This window comes from Strigops habroptila, chromosome 9 (genome assembly GCF_004027225.2).
Source record: "Strigops habroptila isolate Jane chromosome 9, bStrHab1.2.pri, whole genome shotgun sequence".
NCBI lineage: Eukaryota > Metazoa > Chordata > Aves > Psittaciformes > Psittacidae > Strigops > Strigops habroptila.
The window spans coordinates 13,025,169-13,040,462 of NC_044285.2; the positions used below are offsets into that span (position 1 = coordinate 13,025,169).

The 15,294-nt window shown below is 42.0% G+C and overlaps 1 protein-coding gene across 7 annotated transcripts in view; it reads right to left on the reverse strand.

Annotated features, from left to right (window-relative positions):
• Positions 1-15,294, reverse strand: part of MYO5A (myosin VA) — a 101,121-nt gene that overhangs the window by 37,305 nt on the left and 48,522 nt on the right. For 4 of the 7 annotated variants that reach the window (XM_030497454.2, XM_030497460.2, XM_030497455.2 and 1 more), the window contains exons 9-17: positions 14,938-15,044; positions 12,317-12,582; positions 11,680-11,761; positions 9,030-9,170; positions 8,118-8,243; positions 5,872-5,955; positions 4,493-4,495; positions 2,190-2,351; positions 115-212 (exon numbers count right to left, since the gene is read on the reverse strand). In XM_030497454.2, the coding sequence (XP_030353314.1) occupies positions 115-212; positions 2,190-2,351; positions 4,493-4,495; positions 5,872-5,955; positions 8,118-8,243; positions 9,030-9,170; positions 11,680-11,761; positions 12,317-12,582; positions 14,938-15,044 (1,069 nt within the window). The remainder of the gene's footprint in view (positions 1-114; positions 213-2,189; positions 2,352-4,492; positions 4,496-5,871; positions 5,956-8,117; positions 8,244-9,029; positions 9,171-11,679; positions 11,762-12,316; positions 12,583-14,937; positions 15,045-15,294) is intronic. The other 3 variants (XM_030497461.1, XM_030497457.1, XM_030497456.1) reach the window with 1 other exon arrangement.

The following is a 15,294-nucleotide window of genomic DNA, read 5'->3' on the forward strand; positions in this document are numbered from 1 at the left end:
AAGGAGACAGATCACCCGTGAGCGAGCAAGGTTTAGCAGAATCTGGATCCTCTGAGGCCATGGGCAAGTCCCTCCCCTGCACAGGTTGCACGACCCATACATGAACCAGCTTACGTGAACGGGAACTTGAAGTCGTTGGGCTTAATACAGCGCACGTAGTGTGGAGTTGTAGCATTCAGGGTTTCCATCAGCAGGTGGAGAGAGTTTCGAAACTTTTTGAAAAAGAAAAAGGGAAAAATATCAGGAAATAGCCTCAATAAGCTCAATGTTTGAGATAACCCCAGGATACTGACCTAGGGATATTTGCTTATTTGTAATAATGCTTTCAGTAATAAGCACCAGCCTGGTTTTGTTATGGCATTAGATTTTCATTCCAGATATCATCTTTGGGTGAATTATCTTACAGTAAGACTTCTAAATGTTAGGCTTTACAGCATGTGATAAATTACCAAAACATGGGCTAGACGGAGTTATTTTCAGCTTCTGACTGTCTCTAATCTACCCTAATCTTTGCCTAATGCATCTCTTCATGACTAAACCTCATGGCGTATTACTAAATAGCATTTAACTGTAAATACATTTTAAAAAGAGTAGTAAAAAAAAAGAAGTATCAATTTCTTCAGCTCCACTGATCCCACTGTCAGTCCTACTGAAGAAAACCCTGGAAGTCCAATATCTGAGAGTTTTAGGAGCTTTACTTGTAAAGAAATAGCATGACCACAAACATTTAACATACTGCAGTATATCCTTCTAATCACAGGATACCCTATTAGATAAAGATATCCTTCTAACCACAGGATACCCTATTAGATAAAAAAAGCATAGCTTAAGATGTTTTAAACGTATTGGTATGGATTTCCTTCTTTCTGTTGAACTCATGATTCTAAGTCAACCTCTAATTTTACACAGAATATGATAAAAATCACTTTTTTATTAGTTTTCTTTAAAATTTATTAATCAATTAATGTGGTTGGTTGATAGTAGTACGAGAGCACCCCAACACTTCAACTCGTAGTTTCAGTCTGACAACAAAACTGTTAGGCATCTACCAGCTTCAAGATACTGTCTGTTTGCAAAATCAGGAACTAAAGATAACTGGGCAGGGGTTCTCTTGTATGAATTGCAGAAGACTGGAATTTGCAGCCTGTACCACAAACACATGCCAGGCAGATTGGCATTCTGTATAGTGGCATAAATAACTATTCCTATTCCATCCATAGATTGATATAGCTTGCTTGGGGAAGGTTATGGAGAAATTACAAATATCCAAATCAAACATTCTCTGAATTCCCTGATTCTCACTTAACAGTGTGACTAGCTCATGACACTGCACAGACACTGTGCTAACATCTTTGGTAGGGGATCAACAACCACCCAAGGCAGTGGACGAAGCCCAGGCATTTTTGGTGACTTTATCAGAACTCTGAGCACTTAAGAGATGTGGCTGGTTCATCTTCAAGAATTGGCAGGAGACCCTTGATACAAAGAACTTATGCTCCCTGAGAGCTAATTTGTATTCTAGGCTGTCCTATAGTAACATAATAAGAGTTATCCACACAGATCTGAAAGCCCCAGGCAAAAGAAGAATGCCACTACTCATTAGCAAAGTGCTGCAGGCTGGTAAGCAGATAAAAAATGAGTACTAAACTGTCAAAAAAGTTCCCCTTGGCTCCCATGTACAGTCCGAGGGACAATCTGTCATATATAAAGCACTGACTGGGGACATAATCATCTTGAGAAAGCATCCGTTAAATATGTTGAGTGGAAAGCACTGATCTGCATGCTTTTAATAGAATTCTGGGACATATACATAGATATTTTATTTTAGCCCATTGATAACTAGAACCAAGTTGTCTGGGGACTGAACTCCCACTTCTGATTTGAGTCAGACAATGTGGCACATGATCAAAAAGACCCAGTATAAGAATTTCAAAGCTTCTCAGCATCCAGCATGTTAAATCTATTTTGAAAAACACGAGTGTTGGTTTTGGCACCACAGTAAGAACTGAGAACCCTGACATGCAGCCCAAAATGTGTTACCAATTAGAGTTACTTGCTCCAAACTGTCAGTCATAATCAGCTGCACTTGTCACAAGGTATCCCAAGAAGCAGCAGCACACCTTGAGACGTAAGAGACAGAAGGAGGTAGAGGGAGAGATTATCGAAGAAAGCTGCATCTTCAAACTCACCTGATGTCCCACAGTTTTCTTATGCTCCTTGCTGGCTTGACCTGGCCTGGCCTTGGCTGGTTTGACAGCCGTTCGAGACAAGGGCACACGCCCTGAAGGGGTTGCTGACGTGGGACTGATGGCCTTCTCCTCATCCTGGAACAACTCTGGTAGCAGCTTAAACTGGTATAACAGCAGAAAAAATACAGAGGGTAAGAATCCAGAAAGTGATTGTACCTGTTCACGCTTAAGGTAGTTAGAATCCAGCCTGCTCTTGTAAGCACTGGGTTTTTGTTGAACTCCACATGGGGAAATATGCAAAAAAGCATCCAAGCTAGTAGTATAGTGAGTGGGCCATGATTTAACACTAAAAATTTTGTGGGTTTGATCAGTGGGTCTCCTTCTGAAGATGAAATTCTGATTTAAGTTTTTTTCCACAGAGCCAGCAATAGCTTCCATGTGAAACTGTTAGATACTGACAGCAGCTTCATAAGTACCAACTGCAATTATATACGGCTGCTTTGATCTAAGAAGGAAACAACAGGGTCCTCTTATATTTTGGTGATGCTTCAGACTCCTTTGTGTTAGAGAAATATCTAGGACACTGAATAACGCAGCAGGCAACAAAGAATACTCCTGCTTTATCACTCTAAATTGAAATAATCAACTTAAAAGAGGAACCATCAACTAAAAAAAAACCACTAGCCAAATTTATCTGACTGAAGATCTACCCTCAGGCTATTGGGAGTGGAAGAAAAACCTGAAACATCTTTCCAAATATCACACAGAGCTTCCAGTTCCCTTTCTTTAATTGCTACAAAATACACTCATATATAATAGCTGCTTTGAAGTAGCTTGTAACTAAAAATAACACCACCAGGTCCTTCTACTGAAAACGACAGCACGTCAGAAGCATTGTAAGAGTAAGAAAATCTGAACTTCTCTACCTGTCAATGAATAATCTTTTATCTAGCATCTGTGCATTTTCTCCCAAGATAGGAGCACTCAATTTTCAGAACTAGAAAGTGTTTGGGCTAAGTACAACCTAAAAAATAAAAAAATTGGTTTTGTCGTATAAAACTTGGTGAGCATGCACGATATTCCATGAAACATGCTGCGCAACAAAACGGTGCTTGTGCTCTGCGGTTGCACCAGATGGGCTAGCAGAAGGCATCAAACGTTCCTCAGTAGCATTCAGCACAGCACTCCAGCATAATAGAATGACTATGAATGCTGCAAAGGTATCCTAAATTCCTGGACTAAAAAAAAAAAAAAAAGGAGTTTCGCACCTTAGCTTTATCTCACCTGAGTGTGCCAGATTAGGAGCACGATCACCTTAGGTTACCTCTGTAGCTGGTGAAGGAATGACATTTCCAGGGGGTGATTTAGCCTGTCTCCTTCCACTGACTCAACAGAGTTCAGGATGATCAGGCCACCGCCACCTCATTGAGCTGCCCGCGGTCAGATGGAGTGAGTCAATATGCACAGGTATCTGAGCTAGAGAGCCAAGTCTTTTCATCCCATAAAGAAACTTATTTCAATGTAATATGCTTCGTTGGAAACTCCTGGTGCTCTCACATACCAGGGATGAGGTGGGAAGGGCGTCCCCAGTGTCTTGACTGCAGATGGATGAGCTCTTCTAAGCTATCAGTACCTAAGTCTCATTCCCTTTTTCCAACCCTGTCTGTAAAAATGGGCAAGGGCATTTCAAAGGCCCCATTTTCATAGACACTGCCTCTGCTGCTGTGTGCAGAAGAAAGGAGCAATGCATCGCCTTCACTTTCTGCAGCAGAGGTCAATGGGAGAGCATTGCTGAGATCTTCCAGACTGCGGGGGCATTCATGTTTTCATTTGGTTTTGGCTTTCAGTATTTTATCAATTTTCTTTTCTTTGCGAACACGGGGAGTGTCCAAAGAGAGGGAAAACACTGATCAAAGGGCAGATAATTCACATGGTACAAAACAAACCAGCAAGCGTTTTTTCCCTGTATTTTTTCCCAACAACTGAACAGACATGCTGCTAACAATCTTACAGATATTTCTTTCAATATGGAGCCACAACAGAAGATTTTAACAACATGCCAGTAGCAAGCATAGAAGCTGAGGACTGTTGTATTCCTTTCATGATACATGCATGGAAAACAAACTAGTTCAAAGAGGTCCTCTAGGTGGATTTATAAAGAAGGACAAAATAAATAGCTAAACACTACAGTGCTTGCCAAGAGCAGTGTGTGTCATGCACTTTGGAGAGGAAAGAAGCATTCGAGCTGTATGTGAGAGTGGGCATGGGCAAGATGACAGATGATGCATTCAATTTAGAATTACCTTCTGTTGAAAGTGCACCGCAAACCCAGAAAACAGCAACAACAAAAAGAAATAAAAGTCAGAAATGCAGTTCCACTAGACTTACTAATCAAGAGGGCCTGCTGAAAAATAAAAATGAAACATTCTTCTTTTGAAAACCTATTTTCTTCACAGTTCTTTTCTTTTTCCTAATGCTAGTTTTGGTAAAATTTACCATTGGGGAAAACCACGTTGTTTCTTAGTGTTTAGACTGAATTGACCCAGCCTACCGAGCCTGCCCGAGCTGTTGCCATGCCCTTGTGGCAGCTATGTCCCCATTGTGTCTTACTCACTGCCTACATGCCCGGAGCATGGAGCTGCACGGGTGGCTGGTCTCTGCCAGCATCCCAAGGATGCCACCTGCCTCCCCCACCACAGCAACTGACTGCACTCAAAACCACGACAACACTTCCCTCCATGGAAAGTCTGATGTAGTTTTTCATTATGTTTTAATCATGTAACTTCATATATCTGCTCATAATAGAAACAGAAGAGAAAAATGTTGGCTTTCCTGATAGAACAGCATAATTTTTAAAAGACTGTCCTTGATACCCAGCTTCCCAGGCCATTAGAGCTAGCAAATTCCCAACAGCCAACACAGTACAATCTCAAGTTAATTGCCTTTACATTTCAGAAGCGCACAACTAGCATTTCTGCCATTAAAAAAAGCAGACAACACTACTGAAACCCTGTTCTGAAACATTGCTTCATGCAGTATTTTTCAATTCAGATGTTATCTTCCTTTCACAGATATTAAGAAGGCAAGACTGCACAAATTCTGGTTTGTGTCCTTAGGGTCTATACGTTTCATTCCTCTCTCATTTTGCTTCTGCAACAGAACTTGTTTCTCATCCAGAAATTTTCTGCTCAATTGCTAGGCCATAAATAAGGAGCTTCTGTCTTCAGATTACAAAATTAAGGGCTTAACTGTTAAGCCTTCTTATACTATACTATTAGCCCTTGATGCCTTTAGAGAAAATATAGCAAAGTTTTGTGAAAAATAAAAACACCCTCAAAACACCAAAAAAACAACCACCAAAACCCACCCCCCCCCAAAAAAAAACCCTAAACCACCAATCTCTCCCCCCCCCCCAACAAAAACAACTCCAAACCAAACAAGAAAACCCCCTCAAACAGTGAAACCACTGGCTAAATATAGACTGATCTTCCATGGAGAAAATTAAGGTAGAGGACTTTCTAAATTCATACAGATAGCCAAGTAAAACACAAACTATGTTCAATTTCAGTTGATCTGATACCATGGGAGAAAGACTTGCTAGGTTTATAAGAAATATTATATGACCCTTAATTCAAGGATTCATAACTGCAAAAGAAGGGAAAAAAAAACTTCTTACACTAACCTTACTTGATTTTAGGACCTTAATTTGTTCTTCATAAACTGTGTCTTTATTCTTTTCCAAAAAGCCTTCACATTGATATTCCACCTGAAACGCATCATTTTACAAAACCAGTAACTATTAAAAGTATTTAATAAGAATATTTTGCATTGAATTCACCAGCTATAACATTCACATTTAAAAAAAGATAATTCCTGTGGCTGTTGTAAATATCAGCTCCCAAGTGCATCTTTGTTAAATATACATTTTCTTCAAGGAAAGCGCTTTCCAGTAAAATGTAGAACATTAAAACATATAGAGAGGAATACTGTTACTGCATTATACCAGATATATTTCACTGCTGAGATATTCTTGTGGGTAAGACAGCATGATTGAATGGTTACTGTAAAGGTGAGGAATCAAACTGTGTCTTGAGCATCTCCTTCACTGAAGTTATCAAGGCTGCAAAACTGTGTGAAATCCAGATGCAACTGAGAACAAAGTATCTCATCTCGTTAGCTGAGAGGCAGCAAGTGGATCTGCCTGCAGCTTATTATGAAAATGCCTCACTCGTACTCAGAAAGACTACTTTTACCAGAAGCAATAAAAAGCCTGAGTGTTGTGACAATAGATAACAATCCTCTATCATGAGGCCACGGAGTCTCCTGAACCAAAGAACAGCCAGAGCTTCAGATAAAAACCTGGTATTTATTTCACTGTCCTAATTCAACGCTGTACAGAAACCAAAAACTATTGTCAAAAGTCTGTATCTTAGAATTCTCTATTAATTAAGCATGCTAACCCTCATGAAGTGGCTCACACTCAGTCTTCAATCTTGTATCAGCAGAAGTACACACTATAAAATACATGAGCAGACCCTGATAGCAATTTTGTTCTTTCAGAGCAGATAGACTGACAGCATCAGCAGCCCCTCTTTTTGTACAGCTATTTATGAGTGCCCAGACAATATACCTTGAGGTGCAAAACACTTCAAACAATTCCTGGGAAGGGGAAGGCAGCAGATCTCCCAGTCTCTCCACAGCTAAATCCCACTCTGAACATTACTATTAATGTTCTTACTGCGGGAAATAATGCCACGAGAGGGCAGCAGAGTCTGCCTTCTCCCAGAGAAGACAACGTCAATGCACAGAGGATGCCAACCTGCCAGCTACAGCTTTATTGTTTCTTCAAGATGTCTGTATGCATTCACGTAAGCACACAGGAAAAGCATAAAATGTTAGCACAGACAGCGCATCAGAGCTTAGAGCTTAGTCGATACCTGCTTGGAGCTACTTCTAGCTTTCCTTGGCCCTCACTGCTCAAACTAGGCACAGGAAAGCCTTGTTTTCAAAGTTTAGCCTAATGAACAGTATATTAAACATTAATTAAATCCTTCTTGTTCTCTCATCCACCGAATAAAAGAGAACTCATGAAAACAAACAGTTACAGACATGTTCTTGCTGCTTTCATTAAGGTAACACTAGACACAACAAGAACAGGACCCCTCTCCTATGCACAAATTCCAGAACCTGGGAAAAATAAAGGGTTGGCCAATAAAGGCTTCCAAACCCCCATGTCACCACGTAGAGACCTACTGATAAGAATCCTTGAGTTTTCCAAACTTTTTTCAACAAAGCCGATAATAATCTGAGGCAGCTTCTTTATTTAACAGGACAATTAGACAGGATTTTAAATTGCATTTTAACCTGAGGAGTTGCTCAGTTTGATGATGCCCTGTGGGAGCTGTACATGCATGCACTCCACTGAGGTACCCCTTGCCTGGCTTCCTAGAAGTAGCTGTTCACCGACCAGCAGAGGTGAGGGTGGGAGCAGCACATGATGCTCCAGCGATAAGAGTGTTAGCCTCTTTCCTGTTTGCACATTAAAATGGAAGCAAAACCATATAATTCTGTTGTTCTTTAGCTAAAACTACAGTGAGATATATATAGAAATACACAAATGCTTTGTGTATTTCTATAGCGTAACTGGAATGGATGCAATTATGCTGTGAATTGCAAATACCCCAAGCTGTCATGTTTTGAAAAAGGATGGTTAGTGGTTACAGCATGTGACAGGAGTCAGGAGCTCTTGTTTGTGTCCCTGGCTCTGCACAAGCTGCCAGGTCAAGTTTCTTCTCCCGATCGGGTGTACAGGCAGGCACGCATTCTGCAAGAGGCTGAGTAGAGCCAGGGATGCCGCTGCCCAGTTGCTGCCAGCAACAGCCACCCACCCCAGCATCCCCTCCCCTGCACCACTCAGCAAGTCCTCACCTTGTCAGCAAAGTGCTTGATGATAAAAGCCTTATTTGACAAACGTGGTTTTTCGAAGAGGGCACATTTATTCAAATGAGTATTGTACAGTTTTTGGGCCCAAGTGTCATCCGAGCCTTTTGGCATCTATGGAAGAGAACACATAGCCATTTAACATGTCTTGAAAACTTTTCAGTAGCAAAAGAAACTAAGAAAATGGGGGACAACGCTTTGTGGTTTGCTTTCAAACTCATGACTCCTCGGATTTCCAGCACTGCCATAGGCAAGGAAGCCAGTAACCAGCTATATACTTGCCTTTCTAACACTTTGGACTGGATGCAGCCAGCAGTTGGTGTAGCTGCTATGTGACACACAGGACACTAAGAACGCTTCCAGTGTCACATCCCTGAAGGCAGGGATCCAAGAGGTATGTCATATTTCACTGAGCAGCATCTCAGTGGGTCAGAACTTATCCACCACCAGTAGAGATTTCTTGTGATGCTCTGTGATACGCAAGAACCCCCAGCTAGGTTTCCACTGAAGTAGACACCACGTGCCATCCCCTGTACATGGCTTAGCATAATTACAACTAAGGTAAAAGACAAGAGACACTAAGCGAGAGGCGATTTGGAGAAATCTGACAGGAACAGAGTGCACTTGCTACACTTGCAAAAGGAAGAGTTGCCAGAGTGAAAACAAAGGTCGACCAGAGGTCCAGATACAGATACATGATGGAGAGGAGGGGAAAAAAAACCCATAAGTAAAACCATGTTTTCTCCTCCTGTAATTGCAAATTCTGTTTGTTTGTTCTCCAAATCCTTTCAACAGCAGAGTGTCAAAATGATGACTGTATACAGATGACTTTTCCCTGTGAGGCCCCAGAAGCAGGACAGCTGATGACCTCTTTCTCTCTGAAAGCCCCTGTACACACACCTTGCACTCCTCATCCAACAGATCCAGAATTCCCATTTTGGCCTCTATGAGGTTGATGCAAGGCTGATTGTCGTAGAAATCAATCAAGGTCCATGGTATTTGTTCCTTCATATATTCTTCTTGTTCTAGCTTAAAGACATGCTACAGGGCGAAAAGAAAACAGTTTTCAGTGAAATAAAATGCAGAATAAATATATCGAACTCTCACTTGAATTCATCTTGACACATTAATCCAGGCTGTCAAGTGACACACTGGTTCAACTGAATAAACCCTTTAAAAAGTAAGCGTATGAAAAATAAATTAACCTTTTTTCCTGGCCTAAAAACAACAGACTAAATTAAAGCACTCATCCATGTTCTCTGCAAATAAAGTCTATTTTTTCTTATCTTTTCACTGTATTGTCCCACAATTATTATAAACTTTTATTAAAAAAAAAAATAACAAAACAGCACAAAACCCAGAAAAAGCCTTAAGTGCAGGAACAGCAACCTGTAAAGCGGGATGTGCCGTGCACTTGTGATTTCTGAAGTCATGAATACTGCTCTATTTCAAGCGAAACTTTGCTATAAATACTTCTGCATTTCCTTGTAAAAGAACAGAGCTCCATTTTCTCTTAAATGGCCAGTGATTTTTTTCTAAGATGACACATTGCACTAGGATTTACTCTTCAGCAAAACCCTGTGAGAATGACTGTAGGAGTATTAGCACAAGAAATCCTTTAAGCAAAATTTTGTGGAAGATTTATCTGGTGCAAAGATCAATAACAATGTGGTTGTATATTTATTAAAAAACATTATCACAAAAACCTGCACGGCTTTAATGAAATATGCATAGATGAATTAAAACTTCAGGAAACAGGAAGACAAGAAGATACTAAACAGGCAAACTGTGGTCTTAATAGCACAAGAACTCTTTTTAAACACAAAAAGACTGCTGACTCCAGTTATTTTAAATGACGTTTTACCTCCCATTTGAATTTTAAAGCACACTAACTGCTCTGGCAGGCAGAACAGACTCAGAGCATATCCCACCAAGCAGCAAAGAGCCGTGCTATGGGTTTGGGGGCCACCTCAAACACCAGTATTCATGGAGCTGGCCTCAGCTGCCCTGAGCTCAGCGCACAAGCCCACAAATGCCTCGCAGACAGCAGAGAACTACCCTGACAAAGCGGTTTATCCCTTTTATTTCATTAGCTTAACACCATCCTTTCCAAAGCAGTGCTCCTTAACAGCGCCCGCGGGAGCCATTCCCACCCCACCGCTTAATAGCTGCGTTACATGCCAAGTTAATTCCTGACTGGAAAGCCAATGGTAGTGTTTCGCTGGTGAATCAAACCCAACCCAAGTCCTGACAGAAAACGTAAAACCATTTCTTCACTGTAAAGGAATTAGCAATTACGTGGTGAAAAATGTCTTCAGACCCAATTTTCCTTATGACTGTGGGTGGTGAGGCAGGAGAAGGGAGGCCAGGGAGGCTGTGGAGACACTAGTGGTGGCTAGGCAGTCCCCAAGCAGCCTGTCTTCAGCTGGGCTCGGGCCACCCCAGGCAGCAGTTGAAGGTTTGCTGCCTGCCACCAGACACAAGGCTTTGATTTAAAGCAACTTCCACACCGTGTACCTGCACAGCAGCCCAATGGGTCCATGTCCACTGCTACTGGGTTTGGTAGCTTGGTGGGGCATCAACACAAAAGCCCTGTTGCCCTGTCCTTCCTGAGACACATGCAACAGCGTGAGAGGGAAGGGAACACGGGGACAATGATTTTCACTGAAGAAGCAAACCCTTACAATTCGTACAGTGACTAGATTTTTGCCATAGAGCTGAGAAAACTCCAAGATACCTTGCACTTAGCAGCTATGACATCCTGCTTAAAGAACTGAAGCCAGCCATGGCATAGCATGGAGAGGGCACACTGGGGCTGGAAAGCCCAGACCCTGCTCCAGCACCAAGCTTACTCCCCGACACACATGCCTGACACCAGGATGAACAACAGCATGAGGGAATCCAGCCCTGCGAGCACACACTGCCAAAGAAGTACACTCATAAAGACAGTTCCAAGCTACTCCGGCACTGCAGCACAGCCTAGCAACAGACCTGACATAAATAACTTGCCTCATCATTATGCAGGTAAGATATATAATTACAAACGTCACTAGGGCTGAGGAGAGAGAATGAATCGTGATCTTTCTGGAGGAGGGGAAGAGGCGCCTCTTGCACACGTCAGTCGTCAACTCGTGGCTGAAAATCCGCAAAAAATAACTCCAGGAGAGACAGCACGAATGGCAGATTTCCAGCAGCGGAGTCCTGCTCTCTGCTGCCTGTGCACCGGCTCTTGTTGGAGGTGACAGAGACACAGCTAACTCCAACTTCATCCACATGGTGCTCTCATTGACAGGCAATCTCGGGGTCTTAATTGCCAAGCACTGCTTGTGTCTTATAATTGTTAGTGTGATCGGAATTTCAAATAGTCCCAGAGCAGCAGTTAGTCATAAAATCTATTTCTAGGAGATAGTCGATCTCTCCCCATCCCCCAAAGCCAGGACAGCTGGTTAACAGACTGAAGGAATTCATTGTAACCACTAGGGACCCAATTAGCAGAATGGGCTTGGGTGAGGGGAAAGGGAAGAGGAAATGCCAGTCATTTCCTACTTACCATATTGAACTGCTGCTGCAGTTTTTCATTGGCATAGTTGATACAGAACTGTTCAAAGCTGTTGATTTCAAATGTCTCAAATCTAAAATACGCAGATACTCAAAATTACTAGTGCAGTGAAAAAGACAAATTAAATGACCACATAATTTTAAATTCCCTCCCTCTAGTCAAATTCACCGCATTATTCCAGGCACAAACTACAATCAAGCAACAAGCACACTGGGAAATGGCAAACTGCAGTACATGGGCAATTCAGTGATGCTCCCTCTTTAGGCAGGGATGAGGAATGCAGGGAAGGGACTGAGCATGCTAGTTATCTTTGTCCTCTCTAGAAGTGTCACCTGGAGGAACCAGTAGATGACTATTTCCTTGTAACCTTCCCCAGTGCAATACATAAAGGAACTACCAACAGGAAAAAAATCTGAAATCCCACTATAAATGTCAAACCTGAAAGCCAAGACAAAGATCCTCGTTAGCATGTCAAAACTAAACACCTACTTCCTTCAGCTGGAATAGGCAGCTGCTAAGGGTTTGGGGTTTTTTGTGTAATCCACGCAACACCACATGATAAAGACAAAGATGTTTTCCAGTAAGATAATTACGTAAAAGATGTCATACCACTGACAGAAAGACTCACCCATAAATGTCCAACACTCCAATGAAAGAATGCTGTTTTACAGTAGCATGAAGGGCTTTGTTCACGTGATCTACAATCCAGTTAAAGAGATTAGCATAGATATGTTTGGCAAGTGCATCTCTGGCGTTGATGGCATGAAGTTTAGAAATTGGCTTGATGTAGGTTTCGGTGGCAGTTGCAAGCTTCCTATGGCAAAGCCAGTGGGCCATCTCTTCATACTCCACACCCATGAGGTCACAGAAGATGGTGAGGGGTTCATGCTTGGGCTAACAAAAACAACTTCGTTAGGTCTTGAAGCAGTATTACCAATAACACGCATGCAATCATGCAATCAGAACTGCTTGCAGGGATCCAACAATAAGCAGCAACAGCAGCAAGCTTTCTACTCACTCACCACATTCACATCACTGCAGTAAATTAGTGAATCACAGTTTCCCCAAAGCATTTTACTATAATTGTGTTCACCAAAAAGCCCCACACAGGGAACCTGCAATCTTCGCAATCATGAACCAGCTAGTTTCACAGGGATGGCCTTCGTATTTTGAACTCTTGTAACTGTCTCAGTTTTAAGTGAAGAAACTAGAGAAACGCAGAGAACATCAGCTGTGTGCTGGGGACAGACTGGACTACAGCTCCTGAGTGGTGCTCTCATCTGCTCATATACATCCATGGCAGGGAAGGGAATGATGGGTAACAATGGTGCATGACAGCCCAAGCCAAGAGCAAAGAGGAGTAACTGTGGGAGGACTTCAGTGCTCTAGTGTCAGTATTTAACACAATATCTCCTCAGTGAATTCTGGTGACAAACATTAAGAGATTGAAGCACACAAATTATGTTCTCTAACTCTCAAATTGGACTGTACAAGTGAAAAAACTGACCTCTGTTTAACCATGCAAAATCAACTAGCAAGACAGTCCAAGGCATTTACCACTCAATGAGTTAAGATATTACACCTTGTTACTAACAGGCAAACCAATATCTAGAAATCAAGGAGGACAGACAGGCCTTTCCTTGTAAGGAACTCCCCTTGCACTACTTCCTCATCACATTCATTTTGCACCCGTGGCTCTACAGCACGCTGACAAGCAGCATCTTGATAAAGACAGATTACAGGGGACTGTTACTACATGCCTGGTAGCTTCAGGGTACATCAGCTTTATCTTTTTGTTTCCATATCCTGACTTCTCTGGGGCTTCTTCCAGTCCTTATAGCATACAGATCCCATGGCAGTGCTGTTACACCTCCAGAATCCAATTAACTGAGCATGCCTTCTTTCAGTTGAGCCACACTACTTGAACTGGCTCAGAAGACAATAATAAGGTAGTAATAATAATAATGAACACTGCACAAAAGAGTGTCGCATTAGGGTTACTCAAGCTGGCATTAGAAAGATTCATTCATACAGCACTACGTGGAGCCCTTTGCTGAGCTCCCTGAAGCACCACGCCAGCACCTCCCAGGCAGACCAGTCTGCATGGCGACAGAGCTCTGCAGTGACATGGCTATTGTCAGAGAACAGCTCGGCTCAGGTAGCAGATGCCATTGAGCAGACATTCACTGCCGCCTGCTAGATGTTTACCACCTCAGGATAGGATTGCACAGGAACTTGCAGCTTTGTACTAACTCATTCAGTGGGATTTCTGCATTGGAGATACCCATTACAACACAGGCTAGTTCATCTTGTCCTGGGGCTCATCAACTTTCTACTTGTGATCATTAAATGATGCTTTCTTTGTAGTGAAAACCTATTTAAGACACACCAAAGAGCCAGACTACTGCTGCAGTTTCACAGCAGCTATCCATTAGATCCCATGGACAGATGGTGTCAGACCAGGCACACTGATCATCTGTGGCCTGATGTCTCAGCTCCAGAAACTGCTACTGCAGACTCTTAAGAACGCAAATGATCGTAAAACGAGTTAAAAAACCCTAAAACTGTTGCTACTATTTGAGGAGAGAAAAAGATGAAGGTTGTGTAGTCCAGCAGTAGACATTCAAGGAAAGACAAAAGCAGAAACTTGTCACTTGTGAATCCAAGTAAGAGAGGAGTGACAAGCCCGATCTTTTTTGCTTCTCATCTCCAGAACATGGCCTTCAGTCAGAAGCCACTGAATGAGGAGGTTTTTTTCAGATCAGATTGTGCAGTCCTCATTGCTGACCTCTACAAAGGTAAAAAAGGAGTGGTAAACTACAATACTTAGATATACACAAATTGTACCTGTATATCCCATGCTTATGTATAGACATCTCAGAGGACTTTGTGAAACATCCTGCAAAGCATTTACTGTGGGCAGGAAATGTATTTATGTAGGAATATAAAGATCTAGACAGTTGCCCAGGACTTCAAAGCTATCCTGTCTTTTCTAGGACAGATCAATCACAGTTTTGAAACAAAATTAAGGCCACCACTGCTGTAATACAGTGAGTACTGTCTAAAGCCTCTAAACTGAGAAGAGTTGAATCCATCTGCAAAAAGAACTGTGAAAATGGTAACAAATTAGAAATAAACGCATTGCTTGTGTTTTTGTATTGTTACTCTTTCAGAAGAGGTCCCTGCAAACAAGCAGAAGGCAGAACTGCCAGAGTAGAAACTATACCCTTCAGCTCGTCTACCACTCACAGGAATAATGCAGCTGTCAGAATCCCGAGATGCAAACTCCACGTTGCCCAAGTGAAGGATGCCAGCAAGGATTTGATAAATCCCCATCTGGTAGGAATCACTAATGCCTGAAAAATGATGAATAAAATGTTTTGAATAGAGAGAGAAATAAAGAACAATGACCTGCAGTTGATGAAAGATTTTATGAAGAAGAGAAAACCAGTGACCGCTGTGCTTTTTTCAGAGGCTTCAACATTGGACAGTACTGCCTGGCTCCACTTCTATTAAAAACATTTTACAATCAGATACAACTAAAACCCCAAAACACCCTCCCTCTCTCCTTCCCCCCCCAACAAAACCTGTTTAAATGAACTATTT